Source organism: Osmia bicornis, chromosome 1 (assembly GCF_907164935.1).
Source record: "Osmia bicornis bicornis chromosome 1, iOsmBic2.1, whole genome shotgun sequence".
Taxonomy (NCBI): domain Eukaryota; kingdom Metazoa; phylum Arthropoda; class Insecta; order Hymenoptera; family Megachilidae; genus Osmia; species Osmia bicornis.
Window position 1 is genome coordinate 14475934 of NC_060216.1, and position 17429 is coordinate 14493362.

Genomic DNA, 17429 nt, shown 5'->3' on the forward strand with positions numbered 1-17429 from the left:
GAAAAAACCGGACGTAAAATGATTAAATGTAGCTCGGTAATGTGGCGAGCCCATTACTGTCAAGGCTTGGCTATGGATCGATGATGGTTCTTGCTCGTGAAAGTCTTTCCCTGTTAATCGCTTCGTGAAAACATTTTGTTGTGCTTGAAAATCACTCGGACCAGCCGTGTTCCTGGCACCTTATCGACCTTTCGTTACGATGCTTTTCTTACAGACTTTTAAAGTAAGAAAGATGCGGGGGGGTGATGTTCTTCTTCTTTTGGCTGCTTTCGAAATACACCGTGTTAAATTAATTATCAAATTTTTCTTTCGAAAAATGAAATTTGCAAGCGTGGGAAATTTATTTGAAAATCTTTTGACTACTTTCGAAATACACCATGTTAAATTAATTATCAAATTTTTCTTTCCAAAAATGAAATTTGCAAGCCTGGGAAATTTATTTGAAAAATATCTGCTTCCCAAAATTAAAATTAAAATTAAAATTAAAATTTTGGTACTCAAATCTCTATCTAGAGCAGATGGAAGGAAAACATTATTCAAAGCGGTTGTATACATCCATTGATAAACTCTATCAACAGGAAAGGCAATCTATCTCGGCAAAGATAGACAAATATTTCTATGGAATCGTGTTTCAATATTTCATGCGACGCGCAATTACCCTGGCTGGCAATTTAGTCCTCTGCAAATCGATGGGTCGTTTCCAAACGATTTCAATCCAGAATCGACAAAAAGAATTTCTCTTTCTTTCGAATCCTTTGCTTGTTTTACGTATCCCTGTTAACTTAGATCAATATTTAGAAACTGTCGAGTAAGAGATCCTTGATGCATTGTCCTTTGACTACAAAAGCTCCTCGTTTCCTCCTGTCATTCACTTCTATCCGTATTTGAACTTGATTTCGAATACACTTGGAATGATAAAAGGGGTAGAATTTTAAAACAAAAATAGTTATTCTATTAATATTCACTTTGAAACAATAGTTACGTAAAGGGTGCTTCTGCGGTAGATTAATCGTCGAAAATGGGAAATAGGTCGTAACACATCTGTAAGAGAAGTCAATAGGCGAAAGCTTTCAGGTCAAGGTCGGAGGGATTGTTCGAGCCCTTGCATTCTATCATAACATAATTCTACCCAGGGCAATTAGAATTAACTGTAATCATCCTCTTATCAATCTCCCTCGTAACCCGCCGCACCTGTGTTATTCTGATCCTTTCAACGTTTACACACCACTGAGAGAATAGGGATTATTTATGACCGTCTGGGTCTCCCTTGATCTCCTGGAGATCCTTTAAATTTCAATCGTAATAATCTTCTTTGCGAGGAAAATATGGAGGTATTTTCCTCGAGGAAAATTTGACATGAAATTCTTAAAAGTTTAGTATTTTTTTAAGAAGTCGAAGAATTATTTATCAAGCAAAGATGCAACCCGAATTCCAACCAATAATAACTTCGACGACGATTTAACGTGGTCTCGTTGAAAGAATCTTTGTTCGACGAATGCCTTGTTTCGTCCTCGTCGCCTTGTTCCATTGGAAATTGGGTCGGTCTGCAAACGACGGATGCTCGTCAATGAGCATTCGTTTTTTAACGATCCTCTTCGCGGTAATAACACGTGCCAATTGACAGCTGTCGTGGTAGACAACCGATCGTTCTTCGAAGAGAACGTTGCTCGATTGAAAGCTTGTCGATGAATGGCAGTCTTATCGAAATAAGGGCTTTCGACGTAATAAATAAAAGTGGCCCGTTCTGATAGAACCACGGTGTTTAATCCCCTGATGACCGGATATAAGATAGGAAATGTGCTTCCATAGATAGTTGCCTGCTTTGATGGCTTTCTCTTACCTGTTGCGGTCATTTTACTGGCCATGGCATGTTTTTGTGAAACCATGATTTAATGCTTTGGGGTTGTTATTATACTGTTTTAACTATTGGCGTAATTAGGATTTTTGGGGGTGGAGGAGATTTTTAGAAACTTTGTAATTTTAGAATTTTAGAATTTTAGAATTTTAGAATTTTAGAATTTTAGAATTTTAGAATTTTAGAATTTTAGAATTTTAGAATTTTAGAATTTTAGAATCTTAGAATGTTAGAATCTTAGAATTTTAGAATTTTAGAATCTTAGAATTTTAGAATCTTAGAATTTTAGAATCTTAGAATTTTAGAATCTTAGAATTTTAGAATCTTAGAATTTTAGAATCTTAGAATTTTAGAATTTTAGAATTTTAGAATTTTAGAATTTTGTAATTTTAGAATTTTTAAATTTTGGAATTTAGAACCTGAGAATCCTAAAATTGTAAGGGGATGAATTCACATTTTTGAGGGCCCAGCCTGCCCCGTACCTAGTTACGTCAGTGCTCGAAGTATAGTATCTAACTCACTAAATATTTGATTTGAGGGATCTAAAGTGTTTAAAAATTTAATACGGAGGAGATTGAAATTTAATATGTACCATATCAGTAATTTCGAACTCCTCTCACATCCAACACTTCAATATCGAGCACCTTAGGGTTACCGGAACTGTTATCAAAACCTCGAGGCGGGTTCTAGGATCCGATACTAAGGTTGCAAAATCATACGAGCTGATCTCAAACACTCCAGACCGTGAAATCCAACGCTCAACTCGCTGGAAAGCAATATCAGAGAATCATTATTATCCTACACGCCATTCATTTTCTCCAAGTTTCTAATATCATTTTGAGATAACAAGGGATTACATAAAGTTTCCAGTAATTATATTCAGGCATAATTAACAATTCTACAAGCATCACATTATGGACCATTAAAGAAGTCTGAAATTAAAATTAAATTTTCCCTAATCCACTGTTTAAGATTCCCAAATTCCAAAGTTTTAAAATTCTAAATTGCCAAAATTCTAAGATTCCCAAATTCCCAAATTTCAAGATTCTATAATTCTAAAATTCTAAAGCATATAAAATAAAAATAAAAAATTTTAAGTAACCACTGTAATTTCCATTATTCAATATTTTATTTACCGATCGGATATTGAAAGACTGCAATCAAAAATTGAAACGACGTCCTGTTTTCCGGCTTCTTTTTATTTTCCCATAGCTTTAATCCCTGGGTGGTAATTCCATACCTTGAAGAGGACTTGGCAGTAGCAAAGATCCTGTCGCATTCGGCCCACGTTTCGTGCTTCCACGTGACTGTAATACAGGACTCCTGTCGAGGAAGATGTGCAGGTTTTCTCACAGTCGGCCGGATGCGCGATTAAAATCATTTTTCGTTAAAGACGTAGCATCGCGTGGAAAATCCACGTTGAAATGTAAAATGAAATTTTTATTCATTCGAGTGCATTTCTATGTAATGCTGGGAAAATTAGACCAGGAAATTCGTAGATATTTTTATTTTATTCTATTTCAGAATTTCGCTAGAAAGTGTAAGGAAGAGGATAGTTACAAAAATGACACATCTTACATTTTTAAAGCGTCTTTAATAATTTTCTGAGTGAACAAAATTGCATTCCTCGAGACAAAGGTTTTCTTAGCATCGATATTCTTGAATAAATAAAGAAATATTCGCTTTATGATTTCTTTTGTCCTTCGATAAGATCATGGGCGTGGAAAGAAAGTTATACATTCCACGTTCCATGCGGATCCGAAGTGTCTGCTCGAAGAATGCTATTGAATCCTTCAGCAGACGGTATTTCATTTCTCCGGGTTGTCCAACCCAGATCGATTCACTGAATCCGATCCGTCAAGCCGGAAGCTATTTTTCCAGCCTTTTCGTGTAATGCTCGCCTCTTCCGGAGGTCAGGATCCTCTTGATACAGTAACACGGTCAGCTGAATCAAATTCGTAGTGTCCTGGTATAGTGGCTGAGAAGGCATTAGCCTCGAACAGAAAGCTTAAGGCGTTTCTGAATGAAATCGTGGATTTCAGAATTTTTTCATTCAAGAATTCTAGGTTTTTTAAAATTTTTAAATTTTAGGATTTCAAGATTCTATAATTCTAAAATTTTAAATTGCCAAAATTCTAAAATTTCCGAATTCCAAAGTTTCAAGATTTTATAATTCTAAAATTCCAAGATTCCCAAATTCCAAAGTTTCGAGATTCTATAATTTTAAAATTCTAAATTGCCAAATTCCAAAGTTCCAAATTCTATAATTCTAAAATTCTAAGATTCCCAAATTTCAAAGTTTCAAGATTCTATAATTCTAAGATTCTAAGATTCCCAAATTCCAAAGTTTCAAGATTCTATAATTCTAAAATTCTAAGATTCCCAAATTCCAAAGTTCCAAATTCTATAATTCTAAAATTTCAAATTGCCAAAATTCCAAGTTTTCCAAATTTCTAAAGGATTTGGTCGACCCCCAAAAAATCCTGTCTCCACGAAAGATAATGAGCATCGATCAACCACCTATACGACATTACTATCACGACACAAAATGATCTCCTATTTCAAATTGCCAACCCAGGTGCTATATATCATTAGAGAGATCCATAACGAAACGAGGCACAGTTCACTCCTTGTTGATCCTTGCCTCGACACACGAAGCTCATTTGCTTGATTTATGAATATTACGTCGTCTAGTTAGAATTTCTGCTATTGATCGAAGCGCTGAACCATGTATTGTCCTGTTACAGTTTCCGCACCGTGAAAGTAAAATTGCTGTTTTACACGTGGAAAATGAGTCGTAGCTGTATATTCGCGTGACCAACGGTAGTAAAAATTCGCCGGGGACGTGTACACACAATTGTAAAAGTGTGACGTACACCCATCGACTTGCTGGATTAAAAATAAACCGAGTTTTCTGGGCCAACGTTGCACTAATTCTACAATCCGGAATAAACCGAAAAATACATTCAAAACGAAACTTTTAATGACCAATGTTCCGTTAACGAAGCATTCATTTGCAATTTTTTTCGCATCACTGAATTCTGCTTTATTAACATCCTGATTATAAATAGAAAATTCCAGGAACTCATTTAATAATTTTTTCCCTATTTCTTCTTCTACTTAGAATTTTTTCCAAAATTCTAGTAAAATATGAAAGAATAACAATGGTAAAGTGTTAATAAAAAAATTCTCGTTTAAAGTGCAAACAAGAATCTTTCAACCGAAATAAAACAACGAATGAACAATTTCGTTTGGTTACATTCATCTCTGAGCAAACATTACAAACCAGCCTCTATTTTTCATTTTTTCCAATCAACGAATCTCATAAAGTTTCGTTTTTCTTTTTACATTTCTGCAGTGAAAAATTTGCAGCAATCACTGGTATCACGGACGAGTTACAAGAAATAAACAAGCAGGGTTTCACGGATTGCGTGGGAGAAAAATGGTACTGCCATTTCTGTCGTTGGCACGGGTCGTTTATACAGATTGCTGTTGGTTAACTTGGCGAGGAAGGAAAAAAAAAAATATTGATCAGTGGTTTGACGAAGAATGTTATCGTCGCGACGATGCACTGTCTGCGAGAAGTGGAGAACTTTGTTGACCCAAATACAAGCGATAATAAGGTAGCTGGCTTAGCCGAGCGTGAGCCTCGCCGCCACAGGGTGGTTCTATCTTTAATACATTAGGATATATTTCTTCAAGGTCTTTGCAGAGTCAGAGTTTACTGGTCTTGAAAGTCATCCGGTTGAAAATCCTACGTACACGGTCACTTGGCTCACGAATTGAGTAGCTGGTTAGTTAAAGTTCACTTCAGAGAACGACTGAATTGAATTACTTCTGGAGTTCACTGAAATCTATTATATGAATGAAAGTTCGATGGTACAATTGTTTAGGTATTAATTCCAATCGATTTTATTTCATTTCAAAGTTTCAGAATTCAAGAATTTCAACTTTTCAGAATTCAGGAATTTCAACTTTTCAGAATTCAAGAATGTCAAATTTTCAGAATTCAAGTATTTCAGATTTTCAGAGTTCAATAATTCCAAATTTTCAGAATTCAAGAATTTCACATTTTTAGAATTCAAGAATTCAGGAATTTCACATTTTTAGAACTCTAGAATTCAGGAATTTCAAATTTTCAGAATTCAAGAATTTCACATTTTTAGAATTCAAGAATTTCAAATTTTAAAAATTCTTAAATTCCAAATTATCAAAATTCATATGGATAACGTAGCACTCAAAGTGCTAAATGAAACATTTTAATTTGATAAATTCACCCTGAAAATATTCCAAAGTCAAATCGTTACTCTTGACCCCTGCAGAATCACAATACTCCGCAATCAGCTTCGTCGAAGGAAAATTGAATAGTTTCGAGTTACCTGGCTCGTACAAGTCGAGAACTTGCTTAATCTAAATACTTGGTTAATCCAAATTAGGGAAGTCTAACTGAATCCGAAGCAACCACATTGGTATCGGTTCCTTTAAACTTGGCTATCGATGTATCTAGAGCTTTAGTATCAAGTCCCATCGAGTCAGAGATTGTTAAGAACTTTGTTGACCTAAATACAATCACGATAATCAGAAGGTTAGCTCCCCGAGCTTTAGCCTCGGTATGAAGGAACGCGTTCTCTTTAATCCTTTCGTTTGTTCCACGATCGTTAGCCATCAATTTTTCTTCGCCCTTAACGCAATTTTTCTCCATTTCATCTATTCGATCCCATGGCATGTTTTTCTTAAACAGTGGCTCGTTATTAAAAACGTCAAAAAGAATTTCACTTAAAATTCAACAAGCTACCTTTTAATAGCCTGCAATAAAGTTTTTCCATGGCTCTCCTCATTTTCTTATTATGCGCCATGAATAATTCATAATTGACGTGGAAGTCTTTGATATCTTTGCTTTTGAAAATGAAAACACCAGGGCAGAAAATGAGAAGGTTATCTGCTATAAGAATGATTCATTTTCAAAGTCTCAAATTTCCAAATGACTAAAATGCAAAATTTAAACGTTAGATAATTAAAAAATTGAAAAACTTTGAAATGAAATATTTCCTATTCTTCGCAGCTGTCCCGTGCACTCCGGTGCCCGCGAACTCTCGAGCGGGCACTTGATCTGCCCGTCAGTTGATGACACCGTTAATTGCGCTCTGTCTCGCAGTCCGACGACACTCTCGTCCTCCCCTCAACATCTGTACCCTCTCTAATCACGGGATTTAATGGTATTTCAGAGATTGGTCGCGGAACTGAACAAAGAACAGGAGGCTTTCATTGCCAACAAGCACACCGAAAAGGGAGAGGCCGTTGCACCGTGGGTCGGTGCACCGAACGAGGACGTATTACGCGAAGAATGCTTATCTCTCTCAACGGTGAGTAATTCCTTTCCAGTATACACGTTTGTTCTTGTTCGACAACTGTTCTGTACCGGGAAAACGAAGCTTAGAGAGACACAGGGGCGCAATTGAATTCCGTTTGCTAGATAGGCTTTGTATATACACAGAGAGAGAGGGGAATATGGTGTACAAAGTGCTCGTATGTCACAAAGATACTTGATACCATTCCTGCGGTGTTCATAGCGGTTGGTAATGAGCAAAGATTATGAGATAGTCGGTGATCGTTCCTCCTTTGATCGTTTGAAATAGATATCAGACACGGTACTATGGGGTTAATGTATTCAAGAATAATTTCACCGAGTTTGATGGCAATGAACAGAGTGTAGAGTCGTCGACTCCAGGGAAATAGTTGAATTCGTCCTTTCCACAATCGAGCACTGATTTCAGGACAAACGCAACTTCTTGAGGCCCCCACCCGAGGGAGTTGATTTTCCATGGGACTTCGAGGTTGTGCAGCCGATGGCGGAAGCCACCCTTGCTTTGGACCCGAATCTGAAGGACATGCGATTCCAGCTGGTACCGAAAGTGTAAGTTGGACAGAATTATTTGGAAAATATTTTTCTTACAGAAAAGTCTGAAAATTTTTCAAAAGAAAATCGATGCAGGGGCTTTTCGAAAATAACCCAAGAGAATTTCTAATTAGAAATTATCTTGGGACGTGTCTGATTAATCGACGTACACCGAGGTACAAAGCGTATGTACTTAACTACGAATCGATTATTTACCGGTTGTAAACGAAATCAGTCTACGGTGGGTCGCGTTAATTGGCAATTTCCAAAACGTTGTCCGTTTACGGGTTGATCGGAAGGGCAGGGCTCTGTATCGGGTTCACATCGAGACTAATTCCCCGTGTCATGCAGAATATCCGAAGAGAATTTCTGGCGGAACTACTTCTACCGGGTCTCGGTTCTCCGTCAGAGCCACGAACTGAACGCGATGGCCAGTCAGGCTGAAAACAACCAGAATCTGACCTCCGCCGGAAACGTGAATCAACCTGAAGGTAATTCCATTTAGACCCTCCACTTTCTCATCGTTAGACATTATTATTCTTGGTTCGATGCATTTGCCATGCAATATTCGATATAACACTCGACCCTCTCGATCAGCTACATTGCGTTTTGTAAATTGAAAAATTGAAACATTCTACCTATTTCCATTTCAACCCTTTCAGGATTGTTTCATTTTCTAATTGAAATTTTCTGTATTTTCTACCCTTCGAAATTTTCTGATTTTCTACCCTTTGAAATATTAAAAAATTAATTATTCAATTTTTGATGTTGATCATTGACGACCCCTGATTAGAATAAATACAAATGTTACTAATTTGCAATATTTATCTGAAAGGATTGAAATATTAATTTAAAGCATTCGATGATACACCATCCCCAGAGAATTAAATGGATAACAGATTTACTTATGCATCATACGGGATGTTTGCAAAAGTAAAAGAATGAATATTTGATCATATCGTCGAGGATATTTTAAACAAAACGCTTTGCATAGTCGATGGCAGTCTCTTCAGACCACCTGATATTTATTCTACAAATTGATGCTCGAATATCGGATAAGCATTTATTATCTAATTAAAAAGATAAATAAATTCATCTCAGCCGAAGGATATTTGAATAAAAAAAAAACTCCAAAACCATTTACTGATAAAATATATATTTAACAAACAAACGAATAAAAAAGTTGTCAAAAGAAAATCTTTATTCACGACATTCAATGCTTCAATCGAAACATCGATCCAAAAACCACACAGACTTCTGGAATAACGCAGTAAAAACAAAAATGATGTTTCAATATCGAAGAGACAATAAACCCAACACTCTGTATCCGACAATCCCGTTAAAAGTTTGTTTGTTAGATGACTTAATAACAAATAGACGAGGGGGATTGATAGGTGAATGGTTGGGAAGCGGTGGCATTGACCGCTTCGAATATCCGTCGGCTTTGTTCGTCGTATGAAACTCGTTACTTTAAAAGGTGCGATAAAAGTCAGCCATCGACATGATTTTCGAAGAGAGGGTCGATCGAGCGTGCTACACGCGTGCTCTTTTATTTTTATTTTTCATTCATTACATAGTATCCGCTGTTAGTTTGCATTTGCAGTACCGAGTTGCTTGACTCGACATACCTTTGTTGCCCGAAAGTAGCACAGTTAATTTCCTCTCGTCGGGGCGGACAGATTTAGCCCGTACGTCCGAGGACGCGAGGCGTCGACGGGAAAAGACGGCGGAGACGTTTTACGAGCGTCGCGCGACGTTTTCTTAGAATCTTTCTTTGCATGGCACGATTCAGAGTTCGATGCGTCGTGTAGATTTCTATTTATTCAACGTGCTGGCGTGTCAAAATATTTTCCTTCTTCGAACACGCTGGGAATAATCGAGTGGGAAACGATTAAAATTGCATTGTTATCGGTCCGTCGAAATTACGAATGCGACGTTAATTCGAGTGAAACGATCATTTCTGATGAAATTTCGAACGCGCCGCTCGGAAAATTGCTGCACGCCAGCACGCTGGGAAAACAACTCGGCTTTTCCGGAATTGGAGGCAGAAACGGAAGCAGAAAGGGTCGAGAGACACACGGTGGTTCGATATCAACATTTTTAGACGATGGAAGTTTAATGAAATTAACCTCTTTGAAGGTAACCGATATTACCGGAAAACATCGGCCGGATGTCCGATAGATTTTGAATGGCCCGCGGGAGCTCGTACCCAACCTGACCCGAAGCAGTCGGGCTACCCAACTGCACATATATATCGGACACCCGCCCGATGTTTCCCGAACCGACCCGAATAGTCGGGCCGCACATCACTCGCGTACCAATGAAATTAGAAAATTTCCTAATTATCAAATTTATGTATCCCATATTTCCTACATTTTTTCTCCGCCCGTTATCGAGTTAAGAAATAATCTTCCACCAGAGGTTATTCACCTTTCTGCATTCCGTCCGCTCTCTCCGAGCATTGAACCACTTTCTTCAGAACAAGAATTTGATCCCGGCGACTGCTGCACTCCGCGAAACTTCCGTTTACTTCTCGAAAGTCCGGTCACTGAAATTTCACTCTCCATCAGCGTGTTCCGGTTCGTTTTTACCTTTGGAACGGCTTCCATGAAACCTATCCGTTTCGCGGTTCATTATTAGAAGCAGGAAATATCCGTTTACACGGTTCGTTTTAAAAAATGAATATCTTTCACCGACGAATAACGATATCGTGGTAGTGCAGCCAGTCGGACCGCGATGAAATTTCAACAATACACGCAGCGAAATACGAATGGAATAGAAAGCTTTAGCGTTAGGCAACAGTTGCTCCCCGATCCTTCTAGTTTAGCCGTGAGTGTTGTATTGCGAACAGTTCAAGTGACCACCGGCCAGGAAAGCGGCGGAACTGTGACCACCAGCAGTAACAACGCCGATTCCCCGGGCCACGAATTCGTGTCCGATAGCATGAGGGTCTCGGACACGGACCTCGAAGAGGTCCGCGAGGGCATGAAAAAACTTGGGATGCAACCACCTAAAGGTTAGTGATCGTTGGTCGTCGCTAACACCCTAATGAATTCAATTGGGATCATTGCATAGAACGTCGCGATAATTGAAGAAAAACCCTGCTTAGCTCGTCGAATGATAGACGGACCTTAACTCCTGCCACGGTTCCCTCTTCTTTTAATTTTTGAGAGAAAGAGAAAAAGGAGGAGTCTTTGGTGCACTCTGATCGAAAAATTGTTTTTTTTTCACACGAAGACACTCGATCTTCGAAGAGACGTTCTGTTACGACCACCAACGAAATTTTTAATTAGAAGATACATTCGAAGAGGAACTCTTCTTTTTAACCTTCTGTATTTGTAGGGGGAAATTTTATATATGAGAATTTGGAATTTGTATGAGTTTTAAATTTCCAAATTTCTCTACTTTTAAATTTCTGAATTTTCAAAGTTTCCCTTAAGTACAGGGGGTTGATAAGAGAAGCTCCTCCGATCGAACGATCAATGCCCAAGACACAAGGTGTCCACGAAACACCGTCCCTCGTGAGTATAATACGAGAATCAACGTAATCGTGACACTCGATCTCTCTGTGTTCCACCTTCTTTTCACCAGCGTTTTTAGCGAGCCGTTTATTCATTTCGTAGTTTTGTGTATTTCATTCATGTGCGAGCAGCTTCATCCAAGGTTCCTAATCAGTGTGCTTTTTAGTAGCGAGAATTGCTCTCGACCATTGTATGATAACAACTGTGTTACGTTATTCCTTATTTCGCAATCATACCCGTAGACCGTCTCTCATCTCTGACTATTGATGATTGCTTCATGTGACTAAACGACCGCTTTCCATTCTATTCTGTCAACAGCCTAAAGAAGAGGAGAGAATTTGACCCCGATAAAAAAAAGCATTATCCAAAGCACACCCCTCAGAAAAAGAAAAAAAAATTAATAATACAAGCTTCTTTCCCCGTCTCGAAAACCGACGTTGAGTTTTTCGCTTTTCGTCCCCTGTCTCCTCGAACCACCCAGCTCCCTTCTTTTTTCTTTTTCCTTTTTCTTTCTCTCTCTCAAGTGTGGTCAAGCAAAGGCCGCTGGATGAATACGGGACAGGGAACGATCCTCTCGTCACCCTCGTTACGTTTTCAACCCCTCGTTTCCTTCTTTCTTCCTTTTCGTTTCTTTTTTTCACCCCATCCATGGCGAACCGATCGACGATTCAGGGGGTTGCTTTTTCGTCGCGATGGCTATTCCTTATCGTCCTCGTTGTTAGCGATTTTCTCATTTCTGATGTTCGAGAGAGATAGAGAGATACCGAGGCGAAAGAAAGACAGAGGAGGGGTGAAGATCAGACGGCTCGATATATGCAAATCGTAAATGGATACAGCGTTGAAGTATGTACACGGTCGGATTCGAAACGGTGATATAAAAGAGAAAACCGATGGAATTAGCGGCCATAGACGCACGCGGTTTTGGGATCGACATTTGCTGAAGGGAGAGAAAGGGAGAGAGCGATTGAGAGAGAGAGAAAGGGGCAGAATGCGTGAGAAAATGAAAGTACGCGCGGTGTTTAAGGGAAAGTACGAGATATTCTAGGGGAAAAAAAGGGGGTATCCTTTTAGAAAAGAGAGAGAAGAAAAGATATACACAAATCGATGATTAAAAAAAAAAAATATATAACGAGCAACAAAGAATAAAACTCGACTAAATGTCTGTATGTCTGTCCGTTTGTCTGTTTGTCTGTCTGTCTTCGTTCTTAATCAATAAATATCGTCTCTTGTCGATTCTCTTCGTGTTTGATTAAGGGATTAAATGGAAAGATAGAAGAGAATCTACTAAGTGTTACATAAAGAATTAAGACAAAATAACCAAAAAAAAAAAAAGAAGTAACATATAAAAATTCGTTGAATGACAATACGTGTTTTAATGGAAAAAATAAAAAATAATAACAATCGGGGATCGAGGTGTAACCTTTATGTCTCGTCTCTTGTGGGTGTAGTCCTCGTAGTGATTTTCCTTCCGATTCAATTCAAACCTAAAACGCATAACGAGTTACCCCGTAAACCAGAGAAACGCATATTCAGGAGAGAGAAAAACGGCCGGCCGGAGGCGATCCGTTTACCCGCCCGTCTATCCGAAATGTGAACGCGAAAATCGCGGGGGTGAAAAAAGAACGACGGGAAACGTACGAATCGAACGAGAAAACGAGCTTTCTGTACGGACCGACGCTTAAGCGGCGTTAATCCTTTGCGGTCGTATTTGTACCGCTAGTAAACCTTCCAAATCAATTATACCCCCTATAGAATGGAGCTTAATTAATTTTTTTAATTTAAACCGAAACACACTGGTTCTTTCATTCATTCGAAATTTTAATTCCAAATGGTTGATAATTATAAATTAAATTCGTTTATTTCTATAGTGACCCAGCTAAGTAGTATTACCAGCTGGGTCTGACCATGCGTTGAGCACTACTACTGAATTTCATAATTCAGCAGTAAATACTGCATGACGATAAGTTCGATAATATATCAATTTTTATTAAATTATTAATAACATATAAATCCTTACTTTTAATAAATAAATAAGTTGAATTTGCGAACATTGGACGCCCATTGCGTTATTGTACCCGTGAGGGTTAAATAATTAATTTATTTAATTTTATTTAGTGCTAGTAGATACACGACTGCAAGGGGGTTAAAAACGAGCACGTGCACCGGTGCACCCTATTTCGATGCAGAAAAACAGGGGAGGGGTGGTAAAATAGAAGTAAGGGAAGAAAGTGAAAATAATAGAACGACACGGTATCGAGTGTGTCGATATAGATAGGTGTTCGCGGGGCTATCGAACGTCGACTCGACATGGAGAGCGCATGTAAAGACAAATCGATATACGCAAGGGTTGTAGGGAGAGGAGGGATGAACTACTGGCGAAAAATTCGGTGCTCGTTCGTTGCCTCAATCTCGACACGCGAAATAATTCATCGATCGAACGAAAATGGTAATGCGGTTTCAGGTGAAATTTTTCCGATCGGTAAATTCGGTGGAATTTAATTTCACTTCAACCCCTTCGTTGCGTTATATAAAAATTTCGATATTATACCATTTTTCCTGTAGAAAATTAAAACGAAAATTATGCAACGGAGGAATTAAGATAATTTTTCATGAAATAAGTAATTGAAGTATGGTGGCGGGAATCGAGGCGGAAATGTAGCTGGAATGCGAAAGGTTTCAGTTATAGATCGGTAAAAAAGGGAAGGGTGACGCCGGAAAGCCGTCTCCTCGGTTCCGTTTCACCCCCTTTTTTTTTTCTCTCTCCTTGTGTGGTTTGAGTTTTTGCTCTCCACCTTCTCTTTCCCGCTTACCCTCCCACCCGTACTACTAACACTAACACAAATACACGATTTAATTCCGACACTGGCACACGGAGACACGCGAGTCGCGAGATCAATGCGAAGAAATAGGGACGCGAGGCTGGGACGCTCGATTGCGACACACACATATATATATACACAGAAAAATAATACACCCACGCGTACACACATTGGCCGTACAAGACCCCGCGTGGCCTGCATGAAACTAGCTACTTGTCAATCTCCGCAGAAGAAGATTGGGAACGCGAATTGGAAGCGGAGCTGAAGGATTACGAGGTTGTTGTAACCGGAAGCGAGACGAAGAATGGCGTCGCAACCACCAAAGACACCGACGCGAATAAAGACGATTGGGAGAAGCAGATCGACGAGTTACTGGCCAACGAGGAAGAGGAGGACCTCAAGTGAGCCGAAGGGATCCTCTTTGTGACCGGATACAGAGAAGATCTCGTCGCGTTTCAATTGAGATCCTGCCAGGAGAGATTCGGCTTCTTCTTTTCTTCCATCGATCTTCCTCCGGTTTTCTAAAAATAAAAAAAGGAAAACCGAAAGAAAGAATCTTGCTCTGTCTCTCTTTTCGAAAAATTCCTTATTTTTAATTGGGTAATTAGTGTTCGGGACTTGATCGTTTAATTTAATAAAGATGGAGAGAGAAATGAATGATTGTTGTTGATAGAGGAGGTAGAAGATGGAAGGGGAGGAAGGAGGGTTGGAAGAGGAAACAAGTTTTCCTCTTCTTACAGGGGTATGTTTTCTCTCGACAGCGTGTACGTTTACGATCCTCGAGCACGATGAAGACGATAGGGTGACCCGAGGGTGATGGGTTAATTATTTTTCGACGATCTAGCTTCTCCGTCGATTCCATCCATCGATGATCCATAGACGGTGGACGGGTGTGCACACGGGACACGATTCTATGTACTTGAACGCCACACTTATGTCAATTGTTAGACTCGCCGTCGATTACTACACGGGCGAATGTGTAAGATTTCTTCATGCATTTTCTCGTTTGTAATATTGATCGTTAAACATATTTAAAGAAAGAAAAAAAAAAGAAGATAAATCAATGTACTTCTTAATGTTTACTCGATATGCACTGTGCTAAGAAATATATATGTGTATCTCGTGTGAATAATAAATTAAATACGATTGAATATTCTTCATCGGGTTCGAAGGATCGAGGACTATCCAGGATCACACACTTTACACTGCCGTGTGCCGAAGGACACCGTTTCGAACGGATCGACGAATCAGCTTCTCTTTTTTTTTTTTTTTTTAATTTTATCAAATTGACACGTTTAATGCCATAGTGGAAAAAGTCGCTTCATTTTTTAATTATTTACTTTGAATTAAAATTGGGAAATAATTTTTCTGCAAATAGCTAATTTTTAAATTTCCAGTTTTAGGTTATTAATATAGTAATACTTATTCCTTTTTTTTTAAATTATTTAAAGCATCGATCATAGGTGCCTTTAATCAGTGTAATAATTAATTTCCATTAACATACTAATTGCATTATTAGTATAACGCTAACGTCACCCAAACTTGCCCCTAATTATCCAATTACGCAAAATTTGAGGCGTCCATCACCACCACGGCAATCAACGTGTTAATCTATCGGAGATCAAGCATCCTACAACGATCCTTTATCGTTATTCGTCGATCGTGGATGTTGCATGCCAAAGATGAATTCAATTCGATTAAACATACTCTGCCTCCGTTAATTGTACCACGTGTACGAAAGAAAAATCGTTGGCTAACATGGTTTCAGAGCATATATTAAGGTTATGTTGGCGAGAGTCTACTTGTTCCATTAAATTGATTGTTAATTACGCTGACGTTGAGTATATGTTTAATATTTAAACTGCTGTGTCCACGTGAAAGCAAATAGAAGATACTAGAAAGAGGAAAGAATGATTTTCCGCGCTGTACCGTCCAACGGAAAGCATTTCTGGACAGAAATGATAGCATTATATAACATCGAGATTAAAGAGATTAGCTTTTCACGTGGACCAATCTCGATCGACGAGAAAAAGGGAATTTTCGTTACCAACCATGAAAAATGGAACATGTGATTCGTAGGAAGAAAAGGAAGGCTGTAAAAGGAAATCCTTGCACTTCCCGTCGAGACGTTCGTTTTGCGTGCGCCGCTATGTTGAGTCCAGATCTTTCGTCAATTCTTCCCCAGAGATTTTCTATATTCTCTCTATCGTTCATCGACCGACTGATTCGATGTATGATGAAAAAAAAAACTCACTAGCCTAGAGGACTCCCTGATCCTTTAACCCTTTCGCTGCTACAGGTAACTATAGTCGCCCAAAGGGTGTAAATTTTTGAATAACAATTGAGTATTATCTAAAAAACACTTGCGGTTTAAAAAACAATTTAATATGGAAGCGTTTTGTATCGACGATGGCTGTAGCGGAAGGGTTAAGGGTAGAGATGAAAAAAAAAAAAGAAAGACTTAAAATTCTGAGCTCAACGCTGGTTCACCGCGTGCGCGTGTTTCATTCAACTCGCTGCGAGGTTTTTTCATTCGCGCTAGTCGTTAGGTCATATATGGATACGTATACTGTATTAAATGTATATTAATGTTAAGGTGTGTAATTAATTCGGGCCTAAGTTACGTCGAAGTTCCACAGAGTCGATAATCGTGAAATTTCATTAACACGAAGCTCCCCCCCTTCCCCCCTCAGAATAAGTGATATAATTCCACTATCTAGCCATGTTTTTTTTTCTTTTTTTCGTTAAGACGAATCTGTTGGGTGTTATACGTTTATATTCTATTGATTCATTGTTATATATTTCCCTCTTGGCACCGACCGAGAGGTTAGAAAACGTACATTATATATCGCGACGAGGAGAGCCCTTCATCTTTTGAACGGGCGAAACCGATGGATCAGGAAAGTAAATTTATGTAAGACTTGATAAGCGAACGTCTTTCCCTCTGTAATAAAAAAAAAGAAAAAAAGAAAAAAAAATTCAACGTTAACAGACACACACACACACACACACACACACATACACACACTTCAATGGCCAACAAAAGAAAGAGAAAAAAAAATGAACAAATAGCAGATTTTTCATGGTGTACTTCGGCAGCCCCTCTTATTTCAAAACAACTCTGTGAATTGTGTATTAAAAAACAAACAAGCTATCCTATGGTACAGTGCATTCAATCGTAAGAATGAACATACATCCGATACGTATATATATATATACACACATAAATAAATATACATGATATACATATGAAAATAAATAAATAAAAAAATATATATATATGTTGTTGACTCCATTGAAAGTATGATAATATATTATGAATATTATTGAGAGTATAA

General features: G+C 38.4%; 1 protein-coding gene across 4 annotated transcripts in view; it reads left to right on the plus strand.

Moving 5' to 3' along the window:
* The window catches only part of LOC114870915 (synapse-associated protein 1), a 55153-nt gene extending 38051 nt beyond the window's left edge, over positions 1-17102 (plus strand). For 3 of the 4 annotated variants that reach the window (XM_029176144.2, XM_029176145.2, XM_029176146.2), the window contains exons 5-9: positions 7081-7218; positions 7630-7769; positions 8103-8242; positions 10603-10767; positions 14321-17102. In XM_029176144.2, coding sequence (XP_029031977.2) covers positions 7081-7218; positions 7630-7769; positions 8103-8242; positions 10603-10767; positions 14321-14496 — 759 coding nt within the window. In that variant the 3' untranslated portion in view covers positions 14497-17102. Of the gene's footprint in view, positions 1-7080; positions 7219-7629; positions 7770-8102; positions 8243-10602; positions 10768-11590; positions 11660-14320 lie in introns of those variants that run through there. The other variant, XM_029176147.2, reaches the window with a different exon arrangement.
* Positions 17103-17429: the final 327 nt, after the last annotated feature.